This window comes from Eschrichtius robustus, chromosome 2, assembly GCF_028021215.1.
Source record: "Eschrichtius robustus isolate mEscRob2 chromosome 2, mEscRob2.pri, whole genome shotgun sequence".
Lineage (NCBI taxonomy): Eukaryota > Metazoa > Chordata > Mammalia > Artiodactyla > Eschrichtiidae > Eschrichtius > Eschrichtius robustus.
The window spans coordinates 160,478,105-160,499,626 of NC_090825.1; the positions used below are offsets into that span (position 1 = coordinate 160,478,105).

Genomic DNA, 21,522 nt, shown 5'->3' on the forward strand with positions numbered 1-21,522 from the left:
ATGGAATTGCTCAGGTCCAGAAATCAAGGGCCCAGGTTTACAGTCATGTGGACAGACAGAAGTGGTGAAAAATTCTCACACATGGGAAATGCTGCCACCCAGAGGACCACTTCAATGGCCCTGCCACCAGGAAACCTGCACCAGGCCCCTAAGGAGCCGTCTCTGTCCCCAGAGTCCCACGGCCCTTAATCCCCACCCCTGCCCGTCTTAGTGGGTCTCCCAATTCCAACTCAATTCAGCCATCATGCACAAGAACTGGACCAGAGACTCAGCACCAGTGTGGGTGGTGGGAGATGGATGGAGACCACCCTCCCTCCTGGCACAGTGAGGAAGAAGACAGGACAGGGCCTCTGGGGCAGAGTCCTAATCCTGCATCCTCTACTTACTGTTGTGTGAGCTTCTATGAGTTACTTAACCTGTCTGAGTCTCAGCTTCCTCATCTGTGAGGTGGGGTCATAAAAGCCCTATTTCACAGGACAGTGATGAGGATGGAACACGATCTCATGTGAAGCATTCAGCACAGTGAAGCACTCAGGCCCACCACCGATGCCCCGGTGACAAGGGCATAAGTGGAGACTCTTTGGGAGCACAGAAAGGGACTAAAGCCAGCGTGGGGGAAGCCAAGATGAGGCTTCCTTGTTTTGTAGGTTGTTCCCTTGACTGTCTCCCACTATACTGGGATCAGGAATGAATGTGTGTGACACACTCTCACTGTCCCCCAAGCCCTGGCACCTAGCATAGAGAAGACATGAGCAAATGTTTGTGGAAGTGACATAAATCTAGGGTGACCAGTTCATCCCAGTTTGCCTAGGACTGCCCCAGGTTTAGTACCACAAGTCCTGCATCCCAGGAAACCCCTCAGTTGTGGACAAACCCTGCTAAACCTGGCTCTGGTCCTGGCCCTGGTGATCACTAGCTGGATGACCTTGTGCCAGGCCCTGCCACTCTATGGACCTTGGTTTCCCCATCTGCCCTGCCCAGCTGAGCCATTCATGCTTCTATGCTCTGCCGAGTGGTCAGTGCCCAGGTCCTCGCATCAAAGCCCTTGTCAGCTTGGATGGGGAATGACCTAGGTAGTCCCTGAGCCAGAAGTGTCAGGGCCTGGTGCCCGGTCCTAAGGGTGATGGGCTAGAAGCCGGCCCTAGCTGGCCTGGCCACATGTGCCCAGCTCTGGAGCCTAAGGGCAGAGCAGATGTGTTAGTTTCCTGGGCTGACATAACAAAGCACATAAACTAGGTAGCTTAGAACAGCAGAAATGTATTCTCTTACAGTTCTGGAGGCCAGAGGCCAAAATCAAGGTTGGAAGGGCCATGCTCCCTCCAAAGGCTCTAGGGGAGGATTCTTCTTTGCCTCTTCCAGCTTCTGATGGCCATAGGCACTCCTTGGCTAGTGGCCGCATCACTCCCATCTCTGTCTCTGTTGTCACATGACTACCTACCCAGTGTGTGTCCAAATTTCCCTCTTTTTATAAAAATACCAGCCTACCTAATCCATGTGACCTCATCCCCATTTGATTCCATCCATAGCAAAGACCCTATCTCCAAATAAGTTCCCATTCATAGGCGCTGGGGGGTTTAGGACATGAACATAACTTTTTTTTTTTTCTATTTTTGGCTGCATTGGGTCTTCGTTGCTGCGCACGGGCTTCCTCTAGTTGTGGCGAGTGGGGGCTACTCTTCGTTGTGGTGCGTGGGCTTCTCTTGTTGTGGAGCACGGGCTCTAGGCCTGTGGGCTTCAGTAGTTGTAGCAGTTGGCTTCAGTAGGCTTCAGCAGTTGTGGCTTGCAGGCTCTGAAGCACAGGCTCAGTAGTTTTGGCACACGGGCTTAGTTGCTCCGCGTCATATGGGATCTTCCCGGACCAGGGATCGAACCTGTGTCCCCTGCATTGGCAGGCGGATTCTTAACCACTGCACCACCAGGGAAGTCCTTGAACATAATTTTTTGAGGGACACAGTTCAACCCACAACACAAGGTAGACCCAGCTGGTTCCCCAAGAGTAGTCTGAGCTGTCACCAGTTGGACTCCTTTCTCTAGGGGTTAGCAGGTATGGAACAAGGAGGGAGAAACAAGACATCTGACAGTGAAACACAGAGACCCCATCCTTCTCAGGCTGAGCGCATAAGCCTGTCCCTTCAGGAACCAGAGTAGGGATGCTTTCAGCCTTACCATAGTGCAGCAGGATCAGATCTTTAGCATCAAGAAAGACATAGAATGGCAAATTGTTAAATGTATATTTTTAAAAGAGGCCACAGAATTTCACAGCAGATAATTCACATTCCATTAGCATATTTTTTGATTCATAAAACAAAAACTTAAAAAAAAATTTTTTTTCTATTTCAGTATATTTATTCTTTTCTAAAATTTTTATTTTATATTTAACAGTGTGCTCAGCACACACCATTCCTCCTGGGGCACATGAGTCAGGAGACCTAAGTCTGTGGACCCCTGGACTGTGGGGAGAAACTCCCACTGGCCTTTCCCAACAGACGATGGGAGAAACGTTCAAAGGCCACTGAAACTATGCATCTTTCACCCAGCCCCAACAGGAGGGGGAATGGCATTGTATACAGTAGGAGCTCAATCAGCACTGCACTGGGGTCTGATGGGACAGTCTGGCCCCAGTTTGTGCCTCCTTTCTTTGTGGTTTCCACATTGCTCCCCATGGTACACACTAAGTAGCCTATGGCCCATGAAGCCCTGAGGCTGGCCAGCCTTGCCCAGGTGGGAAGTCTCTCCCACCTTCTGCATCCTGGTGTTGTATCTGAGGTCCCTGGGGCAGGTGGCTGCTGGCAACGCTGCCTCTCTCCTATGCAGCCACTGTGGGGAGGCCAGCTGAGGGCTGATCTGCACCCTCTCCCTTCCAGATCGTCATCCCCTTCTTCAGCCTGCTCATCAAAGACATCTACTTCCTAAACGAAGGCTGTGCCAACCGCCTCCCCAATGGACACGTCAACTTTGAGGTAGGGTCCAGGGGCCTTGGAGGGCCTGCCACCTAGTTAAGCAGGCTGATAAAAGCTCCCAGAGCAGGAGTTCTGGCCCTGAATGGTTGGATTAAAGGAGGACTCTGAGGCAGAGTACAGCAGTTTGCAGCCAACATCAGAGTGGGATTATTGGGGTCTCCCCACATCTTCCATAGGAAGAGACTGAGGCTCATGAAGACATTGACCCCCGCTCTGTGCAGGCCTCGTGTCTAGCACAGGTGAAGTGGCATCATTTTCAGTCCTTAAGGAGCACCAGGCTGGCGAGAAAGACAGCCCTGCAGACCCACAGTGACAACTGACGCGGTGCTGTGACAGGAGCTGCACAGGGGCACAGTTCACGGTCAGGAGAGGCCTCTCAAAGGAGGAGCCCTTAGCAACAGGAGGAAGTGTCAGGCAGAGTGGGAAGAAGGAGAGAAAGACTTCCTCTCCCTCTGCAGACACTCATCACTGTCAGCTCAAGTGTTCCCTCCTCCAGGAAGTTCCCCTTGACCTCACAGGAGGAAAGAGGCCGCTTCTATAGCGGGCTATTATCCCTCAGTCACAGCACCCAAGTCCCCAAGCTCTTTAGAAGCAAGGCAAGGCTGATCCACTCCATGTCTCGACCCCACATACAGGCTTACCCAGCATGTACGTCTTGAAGTGGCTGGTGGGCTAGGCATAGGGAAGGGGAGGAATGGGGCCCAGGAACCCCAAGGGCACAGGACAGTGACAGCAGATGGTCACTGAGTCAGACAGAGCATGCCATGAGCAGTGGTACCCCCCAATCCACAGGAAAGAAGGGGCTCTTCTCCTGCGAGAGGGCTAGCCCTACCCTAGTGCTTGCCCCACTCAGCATCCAGCTCCAAGGGGCAGCAGTCCTGGGCCAGCCCCTCGCTCTGTCCAAGTCTCAGTCTCTCCCTCTGTGAAGCAGGGCTTCCACCATGACCACACAGAGTGGCTAGGAGGAGTGGACATGCTGCATGGCCCGCCAAAGGCTCTGCACGTGTCTCCTGCTGACAGGGCCCACAGTGAACACCTGGGCCCTTTGGCCTGGAGCTGCCTCTGCCGTGGGGCCTCACATGGACACCCCAGCAGACCTTCACATGCTGCCCACAGGCCTGGTTACCCCTAGGGGCCGGCATAGCTGGAGGAAGCCCAGTCCAGCAGGTTGCCTGGGCTCTGCATCCCAGGGGGCAGTCCAGGCTGGAGGCGATATGGAAGAGGCTGGGCTTGGGAGAGACTGCAGGGGCCAAGGGGGCCTGCGAGCTCACCTCCAGGTGATCCCAACGCACAATCTGTCTCTTGCCTTTCTTGAATTGGTCCTCAGAATCAAGGCCTGGGCGGAAGGATGGGCGGGCGAGCAGTGAGGGGCAAGAAGGCAGGGTGTTCATGTGGCCCCAGGTCCTGGGACATGAGCAGTGGGGACTGGGGGCAGACACCAAGGCTGATCAAAGAATGCCACAGAGTGAGGTTCTCACCCAGTCACAGCTTTGTATTTAAAATCCTCCTTTAAGTTAGCAGTTTTTAAAATCTTAAATAAATGTACTTAAATTTTACTCAATTAAAATTCTACTTAAATGAATTAAATTTTACTTAAATACATTTATTTAAATGTATTTGCCTCATTCTCTACATAAACAAACTTGCTGTAAGTAGGGATATATCGCTTGCCATTAGTTGAGATAACCACAAAAATAAACAGAATGAAACTAAAGTAATAGTCACCTTTAGCTAAATGCACTGCCTGCTGATGGCATAGCCCAAGGCTGCTCTCTCGCCATGACAAGGGGGACAGGTGAACCCTAGGTGCTGGGCATGGCAAATTCTTCAGAGAGAGTGAAGAGATGTGACAAATGTCCAGATTTCCTGATGGGTGATTCCGTCACTTTTCTGCCCCATGTCCCACCTTGCCCACCCTAGAGGCAGGCCTCACTGGGGATGACAAGAGACACCAGGCCAGGGCCGGCCCCACTGTCACAGGTGACCTCCAGGCACTCAGGGTGCATCGTTTTGTGTCTCTGTGTCCCTGGCAGAAATTTCTGGAGCTGGCCAAGCAAGTAGGAGAGTTCATCACATGGAAACAAGTGGAGTGTCCCTTCGAGCAAGACCCCAGCATCACCCACTACCTGCACACTGCTCCCATCTTCAGCGAGGATGGTAAGGTGGCCCCATGGCCTCCCTGACCCCCAGCCACAGAACTCGTGGGTGGTCTCTTGGTCACATCACCATTCAGGGCCCCTGCTCTGAGCAGGGATGCACCACATGTGTGCTAGTTCTGCGAGGAAGCAGGGAAGTCTGCATCCCCCAACTGAATAGTTGCTACCCCCAGAGCACAGGACAGGGTCTGAGGAGCTGCAGGTTGGGCCCCAAGGCCAGGCTTCCCCCAGGCACAGTTTGGATGCCGTTGGACATTGTAAATCTGAACGATGTCTGACCCTAATTTCCTCAACAGGAAAGTGGGCATGATGATAAAAACAGCCCTTCCAGGACTCATGTGGGGGTGGCAAAGCACTAGGCTGACCGTGGGTCTTTCCACAACTGGTGTGTGCATGCGCATGTTTGCGTGTGTGAGTGTGTACCTGTGTATGTGTGTGTGTTCATGTGTAATACACACCAACATGAAATGAGGCACCCTTTCTCCAGAGCACTGTTGATGTGTGTCCCCTTAAATAGTATTTCCATCCTATCATTTGTCAGACACAACAGATTTGCTTATGAGTTTGCTAAATGAGCATACTCCTGGAGCTCCCTCCTCCAGAAGAGAAAGTGCTGGAGAAGCAAACAGTCATCTGGCTGAGTTGATGGGCCCTGTGGGGAGCAGAGTGGCCCCATGGTTAGCTGCTCTCTGGATGCAGGATGCCCTGGTACCACCCTGGGAGAACGCTGCTCAGCACACAGGAGGCCTGGCTCCTTGTCATGGCAGGCATTTTACACAGGGACCCACACCCATGCTCAGGAAAACATTTTCTGCCAAAAATAAAAAATTAGGGGGAAGAACTTTTTAATGACTTGCATCTGAATCGTTAATACTTTCTATTTTGCCATTTTATTTTTTATATTTTGGAGCCAGTAATTTTGGGGGGTCTCATCCATATCTAGAGTCTCCCCTACCCCACATACATGAGACGCTCAGCAGCCTGATGGATAAACCAGCCTGGCTGCTCCCACCCCAGAAGCTGTGTTACCCTGGGCAGCTTTCTCACCCTCTCTAAACCTCACTTACTGCATCTATAAAGGGTAGGTGATGAGGTAATGTGAGAAACTACTTCCCAGGGCCATGGTGAGAATTAATTGACGTGACACAAGCAAAGCCCACAGGACTGCACTCAATCAATACTAGTTGTATTAGTTTCTTATTGGTGCTGTGGCAAATCACCACAAATTTGGTGCCTCAGAACAACATAAATTGATCCTCTTATGATTATAGAAGTTAGCAAGTCTGAAATCAGTTCCACTGGGCTAAAATAGAGGTGTTGGCAGAGCTGGTTATTTCTGGAGGCTGTGGTGGGAGAATCCATTTCCTGGCCTTTTATGACTTCTAATGGCTGCCTGAATTCCTTGGCCTGTGGCCCCTTCTTCCATCTTCAAAGTACATTACTCCAGCCTCTGCTTCCACCATCATATTGCCTTCTGTAGTCGTCTCCCCCTTTCTCTCTTATAAGGACACCTGTGATTGCATTTAAGGCCCACCCAGATAATCTCCTCATCTCCAGATCCTTAACTAAATCTCATCTGTGAAGTCCCAAAAGGGCATATTCAGGGGATTAGGACCTAAATATCTCTGGGACCCATTATTCAACCTACTACACTAGTTATTATGATGACTGTTGTCATTATCCAGTGGAACTTGGGCAATAAAATGTGTCAAAGGCACATTAGGAGAGAGGTGGGGAGAGTCTAGCGGCAGGAAGGGCAGAGGTGGGGTGGGGGCATTTCATTCACTCCTTCAGTCAACAATACTTCTAGAGAGTCTGCTGTGTGCCAGTCAGACAGACTGCTATGAACTTGCAAATAAAATCCCGGCCCTTCTGGAATACCCTTAGAGAGAAGCACCTTCTCTTTTGACCCTCTCTTCTTCCTATCCTTCCCTCTACCCCCTCCAAAAGAGCTGAGAAATTCAAGAGAAGGGACCTAAGATGTATTGGGCCCCAACTGGGATGGTAAAAGCCTCTGACAAAAGCCTGGCCCTGCCCTCAGCTCCATCAGACCTCCCCTGACAGGGCATGCTGGCAATCCAGTCAGTCTCAGGCTCCCTGAAACAAGTGAAAATATAGAAAATCTCAGCAGAGAAACAGGAGATATAAGGAAGAACCAAATGGAAATTTTAGAACTGAAAAGTGCAATAACTAAAATAAAAAACTGAACAGATGGGTTCAACAGCATAATGGAGAGGACAGAGGAAAGAATCAGTGAGCTGGAAGATAAAACAATAGAAATTATACAATCCGAACAACAGAGAAAAAAATAGACTGTACCAGAGCCCCAGGGACCAGTGGGACTATAACAAAAGATCTAACACTCATGTCATCAGAGTCTGGGAAGGAGAGGACAAATTGGGTATGGTTGAAAAGTACTTGAAGAAGTAATGCCTGGAAATTCCCCAAATGTGGAAAAGACATAAACCTACAGATTCAAGGAGCTGAATGAATCCCAAACAGGATAAACCCAAAGAAACCCATACCAAGACTCATCATAGTCAAACTTCTGGCAACTAAAGAAAAAGAAACAAATCTTGTAAACACTGAGAGAGAAATGATACTTTACCTATAGGAGAAAAACAATTCAAATGACATCAGGTTCCCCATCAGAAACCATAGCCAGAGGCACTGGCACATTTTTCAAGTGCTGAAAGAAAACAACTGCCAACCCATAATTCTATATCCAGTGAAAATATCCTTTAGGAATTTACTGTAGATAAGTCAAAATGGAATTCTAAAACCTGTTCAGGTAACCCACAGAAAGAGAAGAAAAACAAAACACAGAACAAATAGAAAATAATAAATAAGTAAATAAATAAATAGGCAGACTTAAGCTCTAACATATCAATACTTATATTGAATGTAAGTGGTCCAAATACACCAAGTAAAAGACAGAGACTGGCAGAGTAAATTAAAAATGTGACCCAACTATATGCTGCCTACGTGAAACTCATTTCAAATATAATGATGTAGACAGGTTAAAAAATAAAAGGATGGGGACACATTAATCAAAAGAAAGCAGAAATGGCAATAATAATATCAGATAAAGTATACTTCAGAGGAAAGAAAATTTCCAGAGGCAGAGAGGGACATTATGTAATGACAAAATTGTCAGTCTCCCAAGAAGATATAGCAATCCTAAATGTGTATCTACCAAACAACAGAGTTGCAATATTTATGAAGCAAAACCCAATAGAACTGAAAGGAGAAATAAATAGATCCACAATTATAGTTTAGAGATTTCAACACCCTCTCTTAACAATTAATAAACAACTAGACAGAAAATCAGCAAAGACATAGCAGAACTTACCAATACCATCAAACAACAGGATCTAATAGACATTTATAGAACATTCCATACAACTACAGCAGAATACACATTTTTTTCATTTGCCCACAGAACATATACCAAGATAGACTGTATCCTAAGTGCAACAAATTAAAGTAATTGAAATCATACAGCATGTGTTCTCTGATCACAGTGGAATCAAGCTAGAAATCAATAACATAAGATAACAGTAAAATCTCCAAACACTTATAATCTAAACAACACAATTCTAAATAATCCATGAGTTAAGAAGTCTCAAGGAAATTTTTTTAAAAATTGAACTAAATGAAAATGCTATCAAAATTTGCAGGGTGCAGCTAAAGCAGGGCTGAGAGGGAATTTTACAGCATGTAATGCATACATTAGAAAAAAAGGAAACACCTCAAATCAATCATCTAAGTTCCCACCCCCAGAACCTAGAAAAAGAGGAGCGAAATAAACCAGAAGTCAGCAGAAGGAAAGAAATAAGAGCACAAGAGAGCAGAAATCAATGAAACAGAAAACAGAACAATTTTTAAAAGTTAATTGAAGAGCTGGTTCTTTGAAAAGCACAATAAAATTTCCATCCTCTAGCAAAGAACTTCTTGACAAAGAAAAAGAGAGAGAAGACAGAAACTACTAGTATCTGGAATGAAACAGAGTATCGAGGTTCTGAGCCCCACGTCAGGCTTCCCAACCTGGGGGTCCGGCAACAGGAGGAGGAATTCCTAGAGAATCAGACTTTGAAGCCTAGTGGGAATTGATTGCAGGACTTCGACACGACTGGGGGAAACAGAGACCCCACTCTTGGAGGGCACACACAAAGTAGTGTGCGCATCGGGACCCAGGGGAAGGAGCAATGGCCCTGGGGGAGACTGAACCAGACCTACCTGCTGGTGTTGGGGGGTCTCCTGCAGAGGAGGGGGGTGGCTCTGTTTCACTGTGGGGACAAGGACTCTGGCAGCGGAGGTTCTGGGAAGTGCTCCTTGGTGTGAGCCCTCCCAGAGTCTGCCATTAACCCCACCAAAGAGCCCAGGTAGGCTCCAGTGTTGGGTTGCCTCAGGCAAAACAACCAACAGGGAGGGAACCCAGCCCCACCCATCAACAGTCAAGTGGATTAAAGTTTTACTGAGCTCTGACTGCCACAGCAACAGTCAGCTCTACCCACCACCAGAGCCTCCCATCAAGCCTCTTAGATAGCCTCAACCACCAGAGGGCAGACAGCAGAAGCAAGAAAAACCACAATCCTGCAGCCTGTGGACCAAAAACCACAGTTACAGAAAGATAGACAAGATGAAAAGGCAGAGGGCTATGTACCAGATGAAGGAACAAGAAAAAACCCCAGAAAAACAACTAAATGAAGTGGAGATAGGCAACCTTCCAGAAAAAGAATTCAGAATAATGATAGTGAAGATGATCCAGGACCTCGGAATAAGAATGGAGGCAAAGATTGAGAAGATGCAAGAAATGATTAACAAAGACCTAGAAGAACTAAAGAACAAACAAACAGAGATGACCAATACAATAACTGAAATGAAAACTACACTAGAAGGAATCAATAGCGGAATAACTGAGGCAGAAGAACGGATAAGTGACCTGGAAGACAGAATGGTGGAATTCACTGCTGCGGAACAGACTAAAGAAAAAAGAATGAAAAGAAATGAAGACAGCCTAAGAGACCTCTGGGACAACATTAAACGCAACAACATTCTCATTATAGGGGTCCCAGAAGGTGAAGAGAGAGAGAAAGGACCAGAGAAAATATTTGAAGAGACTATAGTCGAAAACTTCCCTAACATGGGAAAGGAAATAGCCACCCAAGTCCAGGAAGCGCAGAGAGTCCCATACAGGATAAACCCAAGGAGAAACACGCCGAGACACATAGTAATCAAAGTGGCAAAAATTAAAGACCAAGAAAAATTATTGAAAGCAGCAAGGGAAAAACGACAAATAACATACAAGGGAACTCCCATAAGGTTAACAGCTGATTTCTCAGCAGAAACTCTGCAAGCCAGAAGGGAGTGGCATGATATATTTAAAGTGATGAAAGGGAAGAACCTACAACCAAGATTACTCTACCCGGCAAGGATCTCATTTAGATTTGATGGAGAAATCAAAAGCTTTACAGACAAGCAAAAGCTAAGAGAATTCAGCACCACCAAACCAGCTCTACAACAAATGCTAAAGGAACTTCTCTAAGTGGGAAACACAAGAGAAGAAAAGGACCTACAAAAACAAACCCAAAACAATTAAGAAAATGGTCATAGGAACATACATATCGATAATTACCTTAAACGTGAATGGATAAAATGCCCCCAACCAACAGACACAGACTGGCTGAATGGATACAAAAACAAGACCCATATATATGCTGTCTACAAGAGACCCACTTTAGACCTAGGGACACATACAGACTGAAAGTGAGGGGATGGAAAAAGATATTCCATGCAAATGGAAATCAAAAGAAAGCTGGAGTAGCTATACTCATATCAGATAAAATAGACTTTAAAATAAAGAATGTTACAAGAGACAAGGAAGGACACTACATAATGATCAAGGGATCAATCCAAGAAGAAGATATAACAATTATAAATATATATGCACCCAACATAGGAGCACCTCAATACATAAGGCAACTGCTAACAGCTATAAAAGCGGAAATTGACAGTAACACAATCATAGTGGGGGACTTTAACACCTCACTTACACCAATGGACAGATCATCCAAAATGAAAATAAATAAGGAAACAGAAGCTTTAAATGACACAATAGACCAGATAGATTTAATTGATATATATAGGACATTCCATCCAAAAACAGCAGATTACACGTTCTTCTCAAGTGCGCATGGAACATTCTCCAGGATAGATCACATCTTGGGTCACAAATCAAGCCTCAGTAAATTTAAAAAAATTGAAATCATATCAAGCATCTTTTCTGACCACAACGCTATGAGATTAGAAATGAATTACAGGGAAAAAACGTAAAAAAGACAAACACATGGAGGCTAAACAATACGTTACTAAATAACCAAGAGATCACTGAAGAAATCAAAGAGGAAATCAAAAAATACCTAGAGACAAATGACAATGAAAACACGACAACCCAAAACCTATGGGATGCAGTGAAAGCAGTTCTAAGAGGGAAGTTTATAGCTATACAAGCCTACCTCAAGAAACAAGAAAAATCTCAAGTAAACAATCTAACCTTACACCTAAAGAAACTAGAGAAAGAAGAACAAACAAAACCCAAAGTTAGCAGAAGGAAAGAAATCATAAAGATCAGAGCAGAAATAAATGAAATAGAAACAAAGAAAACAATAGCAAAGATCAATAAAACTAAAAGTTGGTTCTTTGAGAAGATAAACAAAATTGATAAGCCATTAGCCAGACTCATCAAGAAAAAGAGGGAGAGGACTCAAATCAATAAAATCAGAAATGAAAAAGGAGAAGTTACAACAGACACTGCAGAAATACAAAGCATCCTAAGAGACTACTACAAGCAACTTTATGCCAATAAAATGGACAACCTGGAAGAAATGGACAAATTCTTAGAAAGGTATAACCTTCCAAGACTGAACCAGGAAGAAACAGAAAATATGAACAGACCAATCACAAGCAATGAAATTGAAACTGTGATTAAAAATCTTCCAACAAACAAAAGTCCAGGACCAGATGGCTTCACAGGTGAATTCTATCAAACATTTAGAGAACAGCTAACACCTATCCTTCTCAAACTCTTCCAAAAAATTGCAGAGGAAGGAACACTCCCAAACTGAGTCTATGAGGCCACCATCACCCTGATACCAAAACCAGACAAAGACACTACAAAAAAAGAAAATTACAGACCGATATCACTGATGAATATAGATGCAAAAATCCTCAACAAAATACTAGCAAACAGAATCCAACAACACATTAAAAGGATCATACACCACGATCAAGTGGGATTTATCCCAGGGATGCAAGGATTCTTCAATATATGCAAATCAATCAATGTGATACACCATATTAGCAAATTGAAGAAGAAAAACCATATGATCATCTCAATAGATGCAGAAAAAGCTTTTGACAAAATTCAACACCCATTTCTGATAAAAACTCTCCAGAAAGTGGGCATAGAGGGAACCTACCTCAACATAATAAAGGCCATATATGACAAAAAAAACAAAACAAAACAGGGTATCACTACAGACTCTGCCAACATCAAAAAACTTGTAAGAAAATACTATGAACAACTCTATGCGTGTAAATTTGACAATTTAGATGAAATGGACCAATTGTTCAAAAAACACAAACTGCCACAACTCAACATAAAATAGATAATTTGAATAGCCCTATAGCTATTAGGGAAATTGAATTTTTCATTTAAAAACATCCCAAAATGAAATGTCTGAGCCCAGATAGTTACACTAGAGAATTCTACCAAATATTTAATGAAGTAACACCAACTCTGCACAATCTCCTTCAGAAAAAAGAAGAGGAGGGAACTTTCCAGTTTATTTTATGAAGCTAGTATTATCATGATATCAAAACTGGACAAAGACAGTACAGATAATACACTCTACCCAGATAATCCCTCATAAATATAGATGCAAAAAATCCTTAAGAAAACATTAGCTAGTATAATTCAGCAAAATATAAAGATAATCATATATCATGACCGAGTGGCCTTATTCCAGAAATGCAAGGCTATTCAATATTTGAAAATCAGCCAATATAATCCACCATATTAACAGGTCAAAGAACAAAAAAAAACTAGATTGTGTCAATCAGTGGAGAAAAAGCATTTGACAAATTTCAACACCCGTGCATGGTAAAAACTCTCAGAAAAATAAGAATAGAAGGGAATTTACCAACTTGATAAATTGCATCTACAAAAACCCTTCAGCTAACATCATATTTAATGGTGAAAGATGGAATGCTTTCCCACTAAGGTTGGTAACAACTCAAGGATGTCTACTCTCACCACTCTTATTCAACATTGGTGGAAGACCTAGTCAGTGCAATAAGGCAAGAAAAGGAATAAAAGACATACATATCAGAAAGGAATTAACACTGCCCCTATTTGCAGATGTAAAAAATCCCAAGGGATCCATAAAAACTCCTAGAACAAAATGAGTTCAGCAAGCATCACAGAATACAAAATAAACAAGCAAACTCATTTTATTTCCATGTACTCACAATGAATATGAGTTCACTGAAATTAAAAATACAATACCATTTACAATCAATCAAAAAAGAAATGCTTAGGTATAAATCTAACACAACATGTATAGAATTTGTATGCTAAAAACTACACAATGCTGATGAAAGAAATCAAAGATCTAAATAAATGGAGAGACATGACATTCATAAATTGGAAGACTCCAACATAGCAAAGATATCAGTTCTCCTTTCCAAATTTCAGGACAGATTTAATGCAATTCCTGTCAAAATTCCAGGAAGATTTTTTATAGATACAGACAAAATTATTCTAAAGTTTATATGAAAATGCAGAGGAACTAAGATAGCTGAAACAATTTTGAAAAAGAAGAATGAAACAGGAGGAATCACTCTACCCAATATTAAGGCCAATATAGCTTGAATAGCTACAGTATTCAAGACAGTGCGGTGTTTGCAGGACAGACACATAGATCAATATAACAGAATAGAGGAGCCATAAAGAGACCCACACAAATATGCCCAGTGATTCTTGACAAAGGTGCAAAAGCAATTCAGTGGAGGAAAGATAGTCTTTGCAACAAATGGTGCAGGTGCATTTGGACATCCATAGGGCAAAAAATGAACTTCAACCTAAGTCCACACTTTATACAAAAATAAACTCAAAATAGATCACAGGCTTGAATGTAAAATGTAAAACTATAAAACTTTTAGAAAAAAAGAAGCAAGAGAATATCTTCAGGATGTAGAACCAGACAAAGAGTTTCTTATAAAATTAAGTATGCAACTACTATGTGACTCAGCAATTACAGTCTTGGGCATATATTTATTCCAGAGAAATGAATTTACATGTTTGCACAAAAACTCATACACCAATGTTTACAGAAGCTTAATTTGTCACAGACAAACACTGGAAACAATACAGATGTCCTTCAGTGGGTGAATGGTTAAACAAAGTATGGTATGGAATACTGTTCAGCAACAAAATGCAATGAACCACACTGACACACACTACAGCATGGATGAATCTCTAGAGAATTACAGTGTGAAAAGAATCAGTCCCAAAAGGTTACATACTGTGTGATTCCATTTATATCACATTCTTGAAATGACAAAATATAGACACAGGGAACAGATTAGTAGTGGCCAGGGGTTAAGAGAGGTGTGGGGATGGGAGGGAAGTGTGTGTGGCTATAAAAGGGTAGCATGAGGGATCTTTGTGGTGATGGAATGTTCTATATCTTGACTGTGTCCGCGCCAATATCCTGCTGATGATCCTGTCCTATAGTCTGGCAAGTGGTTACCATTGGGGGAAACTGGGTAAAAGATACACAGATCTCCCTGTATTATTTCTTACAATTGCTTGTGAATCTACAGTTACCTCCCAACAACAATTTAATTTAAAAACAAAAAGCAGGTGAGACTCTGGGTGTAGAAGAGGTTATTGTCATGGCTCATAAATGCATAATATCACTTCATTTTCTGACTAGGTCTTTATTTGGCTTCTTATGAAAGTGAGAGTCCAGAGAACCAAACAGAAAAAGAGAGGTGGAAATCTCTAAGGTGAGTCTCTGTGCCAAGACAAGTGTGGGAGGCAGGTGGAGGGAGCGGGTGGGGCGCTTGGGGCCAAGACAGAGTGGAGGGACTTCATCTACACCCGGTTGTCAGCCTCCTGGGAGCCCCTCCGTGGGGAGGGGCAGGTCAGACCAGGGTCTTAGAGGTGGGGGAGGAACTTAAGTGCTGGGGTAGGGAGAAGAGGCTGGAACCATGACCCCTCACGACTGGAGGCTGCCCCATGGGCAGTTGAGATGTGTGCCCCAGGGCCTGGAACACCAGTCCATACTCTTACGGCAGAAAGTGAGACACACACCACTTCCTGCTTGTTCGGCCTGTTAACACAGCCGAGCGGAGGTTGGAAATGATGGGCAGCAGCGGGCTCTAAGGACTGAGCCAAGAGGATTGCACACGCCCCTCTGGGGTGGGGGGCTGGACGAGAGTATAACCACGGGCCGGGCCAGCGGGCTCTCACCACCCTCGCTCGGCATGTTTAAATCTGCAGGTCTTCTATTCTGGGGAAGACGTGAAAAGCACTGAGCTGGAGGAGGATGGGGAGGAGGAGGAGGAGAGGAAGCCAGCAGAAGCCTTCTGCCGCCCTGCCCCAGCCAGCCCAGTGGGAGGAGGAGGCATTGGTGCCTCGCTGCTTTGCAAACCGTGACCCTGTGGCCTGGTGCCCATCACAGTGACCACACAGCACAGGAGACCTTTCTCCACCTTTTGTGGAACCTCAGCCCTGGAAGGGCCCAGAGCCTCCAAACACAGGGGTGGCACGTGCCTCAGGGGCCCTGCCTTCAGGACAGTGGTGCTCACATTGTTGGTCAGTCTGTCTGTCCTCGGCGATGACCCAAGGAGTTGGGTGACTGCAGTGTCACTCCTGAGAGTGGGTGACTCGTGCCATGGAGACAGACACCCAGTCCGTCTCCAGGTGGCCTGGGAGCCTCTGTATCTCCAGCGAGCACCACCATGACGTGAGAAGGGCCAGAGCCCACCAGTGGCCCCTGCCATTCTACTGATGGACCTAACCCTGCCCCTTGAGATGGGCTGGTTTCTGCAGCCCCGTGCACCCCCTTTCTGCATCCTGCTGGTATCGGGATAGCTTTCTGGTGACCACTATGATGCTGGTCAGCAGGACAAATTTGAATCACAGACTTGACAGTGTGTACAGTACATTGTAAATTTTAGAGTTGGTATAAACACATTGGTATACCCTGCGTATCCACATCCACTTCATGTCTCTCACCCGCGGGCTTCTGCCAGGATGCAGGGCAGTTTCCCAGCTCAGGCCCAGGAATGCTGTGACCACAGGTCAGGAGGGGGACTTGGTGGCTATTTCCACTCCATAGACCCCATGTCCTGCTAAGAGGAGCTGGTGTGCAGTAGATGCTAGGTAAGCTCCGGTGAATGGATACCGACAGCCCTGTGTGAGGCCAGACACCTCTCTTGTTTGGGCAAAGAGTGATGAATCCAGGGAGGACCCTCAGCCCACCATGAAGCTCCTCCCCTGGGGCTCTCACCCAGCCCTTCACACACTGAGCCAAGTTTCTGGGCCAGGAAGTGGAGGGGCTGTGGAGCTGCTGAGCCCTCACCTGGCAAGTGACCAGGTCACCCAGCCAAGAAGTCAGGGAGTGTGATGTACACCCCCATTCCTGGCCAGGGCCTGAGGGCAGAGTGATGTGTTGAAGGTGCACTGATGCATCCTGGCCAGCTCCTGACCATGTCAGGACTCTCAGAGTCTAGGACCCCTTCAGCTAGGACCTGACACTGCTGTCCTGGCAGTGTGGCCTTTGGTCCCACCTGAGGGACAGGTAGAGACAGAGCAACCAGCACCCCAGGTGCCTCCCCCAACTTGAGGAATTCTGCCTGATGAACCCAGGACCTCAGCAAGGCCCCAGAAGGGCCCTGCAGCCTGACAGAGGCATGGGAACACTGCACGTTAGGGTTGAATGGGATCTGCTCTGCACCAGACCAGCCCACCCCTTTTCATCTGAGACCCTAGAGAGGGTGAGTAGTGGAGTGGGTAGCAGAGCAGGAACTGGGCTTCAGCCAAGCCCAGGCTCCCACCCTGCCTCACACCATATCTAGCTCCCCAAAGGGGTGGGGGTGGGGTCCTGGTGCCAAACCCGAGTCCTGGGGGGTTCCAGGAGCTGACTAGAAGCACCTCCTGATCCCCTCGTCCCTACCCAACACACTCCCTTGGTGTCTGGGGCAACATTAGACAAGACCCCTACAAACATCAGCAGGGACTGTCCCTGCGCCCTGGTCACACTGAGCGCTGCCTGTCAGGTGCAGGGGCAAGTGGCACAGAAGGGGTTAGTGGCCTTGGAGACATGTGATGGCCAGTCCAGGGCTGATGCCCATGGAGCTCTGGGAGGCCTGCCCGGGGAGGAGGAGGTTATATCCTTCGCCAGCCACAGGGAGACAGGACACTCTGGAGGGGGTTCCCAGTCTACGCATGGGCCCCGACCTTGCCGGTCACCTGGCTCCAGCTCCCTACTCCTGAGCAACTCAGTGCAGGGACCTACGAGGAAACCCCAGAATGCTGAGCTTCAGGAAGCAGCAGGTGAGGTCAAGGGGATGGGGGCAGCTGGCCACAGTGTCCCCCCCTGCCTCATGCAATCCCTCACCCAGGCCCAGGATCCCAGCTCTCTCTCCAAGGCCAGATCCCAAATTCCTCAGCTCAGCCATACCCCTCGCAGTCCTCTCCATCTCATACTGGGAGATTGCAGCAGCCTCCTCCAGGCTGTGGGGAACATGAAGAAAGGATGTTGGAGAAGCAGTACAGGGCCCGCAGCTGAAACTCTGGAGGTTAGGTGAGAGGCAGGTCAAGCATGTCACTGCTGATAGAGGCCCACCCCCAGGCCTGAGTCTATTTCCTATTTCCTAGTTCTGTGGCCTTGCAATTGCTCTTCCTACTGCCTGGCATGCTGTTCCTGAGCTTGTTGATCTAGTCAGAGCTGCAACCTCAGCTGTAAGTTCCCCCTTCTGGGGAGGGGTTCCTGACATGCAGCCCCCTCACCCACATCTGCTCCCTCTAGCCTGCAAGCCCCTCAGTGGCCCAGTGCAGAATAGGTGTCAGGTGAGGATGGTGGTGTGAGGCCTGGGCTCGTCCCCAGCTGGGAGAGGGTCCAGGGAAGGAGGGAAGGAGGCAGCCCATGGCCAGCCCCACAGAGATCACAGGGCCAAAGGGACTCAAGCTGAGTGCGTTTGTGTCTTAGGTTCATCCTAGGGGCCCTGCTCCCCGCCTTGCTGAGCACCCACTTGATACCAAGCCCCAGGTGCCCAGGCCAGGAGGAGGGCCTTCTCTCAATAACTCCGCAGTTGGGGATCTTGGTGCCCTTTCTCCAGGTGCAGCCTCGGAGCCCAGAGAGGGATGGTGCCCTGCTCACAGTCATTTGGATGGTTCCTTAGTCACATCCAGGACTCCAGGCCCTTCCCTGTAGAGGCCCTTTTGTCCTCCTGCCATCCTGGCCTCAGTCCCTATGGCCAGGTCAGATGGCCCACAGGGGATGCAGCAGTTGGAGCCTATTCCTGGGGGGCAGGTGTCAGCCACACAGGTGGTGCCCAAGAGTGATGCCCGTGAGGCCAAGTTTGGTGCCAGGTGACACAGATCCCTGCCACACAGCAGGTTTGGGGCCGCCCAGCTGAGCCACACAGCAGGCACTTGGGCCTCAGGGCTCCGGGGCGACCAGCAGCCCCACTGTGCACAGGAGGCCAGAGAAGGGCCATGGCTATAGTCTCTCCTTTGTTGTCTAGCACTTTTTCTCTGAGCCCTCCAGGGAAGGAACAGGGGGGTTAGGACAGGAAGATGTCCCTGTCTGGGGTTTGCCTCAGAGACCCCTGGGCCTGGCTGGGGTCTCAATTCATCTCATATGGGCGATCTGTGGGTCCTCTGAAGCCCCTGCCCCCTACGTTGCTTCCCCACCCGCCCTAGTTTCTTGGGGCGGGTGTCTCCATTGTGGCCAGTGACCAGTGACTTATCGCAGGAACTCAGCCACATCCAGGCTTCTGTGGAGGCCTGTCTCTCCACCTGACAGCCCTCCAGGGCAGGACCCCAGACAACCCCAGGGTGGTTCTCAAAGGTGTGTCCAAAGTTCTCCCAGAACACCACAGACCCTAACAACTCAGAGACAGACAGCCACCAGTGTGGCCCCTCGTCCTTCAGATACCGCAGGCAGGTATCAGACCTCAGGGCACTGCATCCCCCACGCTGCAGGGCTCATATGAGGTTCCCAAGGAAGGGGTACCCCACCCACAGCACGCCCAAGCAGTGCCCTCCCCAGTCGCTAACTCTTGACCACTGATACACCCCATCCATGAGTCAAGGGAGCAGGGAGCCAGATAACTCAGTCAAGAGCCACAGTCGGGGTGTGCCTCAGCTGGAAGCTCCATTTCACCCCAAAACTGAAATGCTTCCATCATGGGTGCTAAGCCCCAGACCTGGCACTTTATATACAGCCTGACACATCCCACGAGATAGGTGCTATCACCATCCCCCTTGCCAAGTGACAAAACGGAGGCTCAGAAAGGCAAAGCCATTGCCCAAGGACACCCAGCTTGCAGGGACAGAGCCTGGGCCTACCAGGGTCCATTGTCCACCAAGGCTCTGCTGCTCAGGGTGCTGAGGAGCCAAGGCGAGCTCCAAATGGCCTCTGGGTCTTCCTACAAGCACAGACACAATGACACACATCTTTCCTCCGCTCGTGCCACTTCCTCTTTGGAGGGTTGCTGAGCCCCCCCGTGGCCCCTGGTGTTTCAGGTGTGCCATCTACTGTCTCATGTATGCTCAGGACAACCTCCCCGCTCCCCTATTGCACACACCCCTCTGTGGGCTCTGCTGGGCACAGCTGTGCCTCTTCCCCAGCAGCAGAAGACAGCAGGCCTCACCCCACGCTCCCCATCATGCTACCCTTTGCCACCGGCATCCATGCTGTAAGGTTCACATCCCAATACACAGCGTCTTCAGTGAAAATGGCTCCATTTTTCACTCTCAGGACTCAGATGGGAGCCTTAGATCCCTGGGCCAGGGAACAGATCCAGAGACATCTTAAAACACACACACCAGATGCTTCTTAGCACAACCAGGCCCTTGCCCTCAGGCTGAGCAGAGAGCCTGACACTGCCTTAGATATCCAATGCTGGGCCTCCAGGCAAGACCAGAAGGGTAGGAAAATTAACTGGGGATGAACAGACCTGAGGCATAAGCTAGAACCCCCACCAATAGACCTCCACCAAGTGGGCAAGCTGGGGAAAAGATCAGCAGAGAGACGGGGGAGACAGGAATCCAGTGTGTCGGGGGCAGAGAGCAACGGCAGGAAAGACTCGCAGAGGCCAGATGGTGAAATACACCCCCCTCACCTGGGGAAGACCAAGGAGCTTGGAGTTTACCCTGGAGCTCTGGGTTGGGGCAGGAGGGACACTAAAGTATTTTGGGAGGTGATGTAATTGTTAATTTTATGTGTCAACCTGACTGGGCCACAGGGTACCCAGATATTTAGTCAAACATTATTCTGGGTGTGTCTGTGAGGGTGTTTCTGGATGAAATTAACATTTGAATCAGTGGACTCAGTAAATCAGATTGTCCTTCTCAATGTGAGGGGACCTCACCCAATCAGCTGGAGGCCTGAAAAGAACAAAAGGTGAAGTAACGGAGAATTCACTCGCTCTCTGCCTATTTTCCACCTGGGACACGGTTCTTCTGCATTTGGACTGGAATTTACACCATTGGCTGTCCTGACTCTCCACTTTGCATACGGCAGATCTTGGGACTCTCAGCCTCCATAATTACATGAGCCAATACCTTATCATCTATCTATCATCTATCCATCATCTATACCTATCTATCTATCTATCTACCTACCTACCTACCATCTATCTATCTCTCCTATTGGTCTCTCTGGAGAACCCAGACTAATATAAGAGGTAACATGGTCAGTTTTAGAAAGATTTCTTTGATACCTTTTAACCCAATAATTCTACTTTTGTAATTTATCCTAAGGAAAAAAATTTGATTAGCACAGTATTTGCATAATAGGGAAGTAACTAATGGTTACATTATTCCTGTTCCTGTGACAGCAGGTGGATTCTGCTCCCCAGCCCAGCCCAGAACCTAGAGAGCCCCCACCTGCTGAAGAGGCATGCCTAAACTCCTTCTTGGAGCCCACGTGGGAGACTGGTGCATTCTCCTGGCCTCTGCATGCACACTGGATGGGCTGACAGTGAGGAGCTAAGTCAGCAATAAGATTAGTGCAGCATAGCAATGCAGAAAGCTCTTCAGCCAATTTACTTACTCTTACTGCTTTTGTGGACAGTTACATCTCATTTACTTCAATAATTATTTG

At 47.5% G+C, this 21,522-nt stretch overlaps 1 protein-coding gene across 1 annotated transcript in view; it reads left to right on the forward strand.

The window, feature by feature from the left end:
* The window catches only part of RASGEF1C (RasGEF domain family member 1C), a 106,466-nt gene extending 90,755 nt beyond the window's left edge, over window positions 1-15,711 (forward strand). Inside the window, exons 11-14 of the mRNA XM_068534668.1 lie at window positions 2,865-2,960; window positions 4,994-5,117; window positions 15,118-15,190; window positions 15,687-15,711. Coding sequence (XP_068390769.1) covers window positions 2,865-2,960; window positions 4,994-5,117; window positions 15,118-15,190; window positions 15,687-15,711 — 318 coding nt within the window. The remainder of the gene's footprint in view (window positions 1-2,864; window positions 2,961-4,993; window positions 5,118-15,117; window positions 15,191-15,686) is intronic.
* Window positions 15,712-21,522: the final 5,811 nt, after the last annotated feature.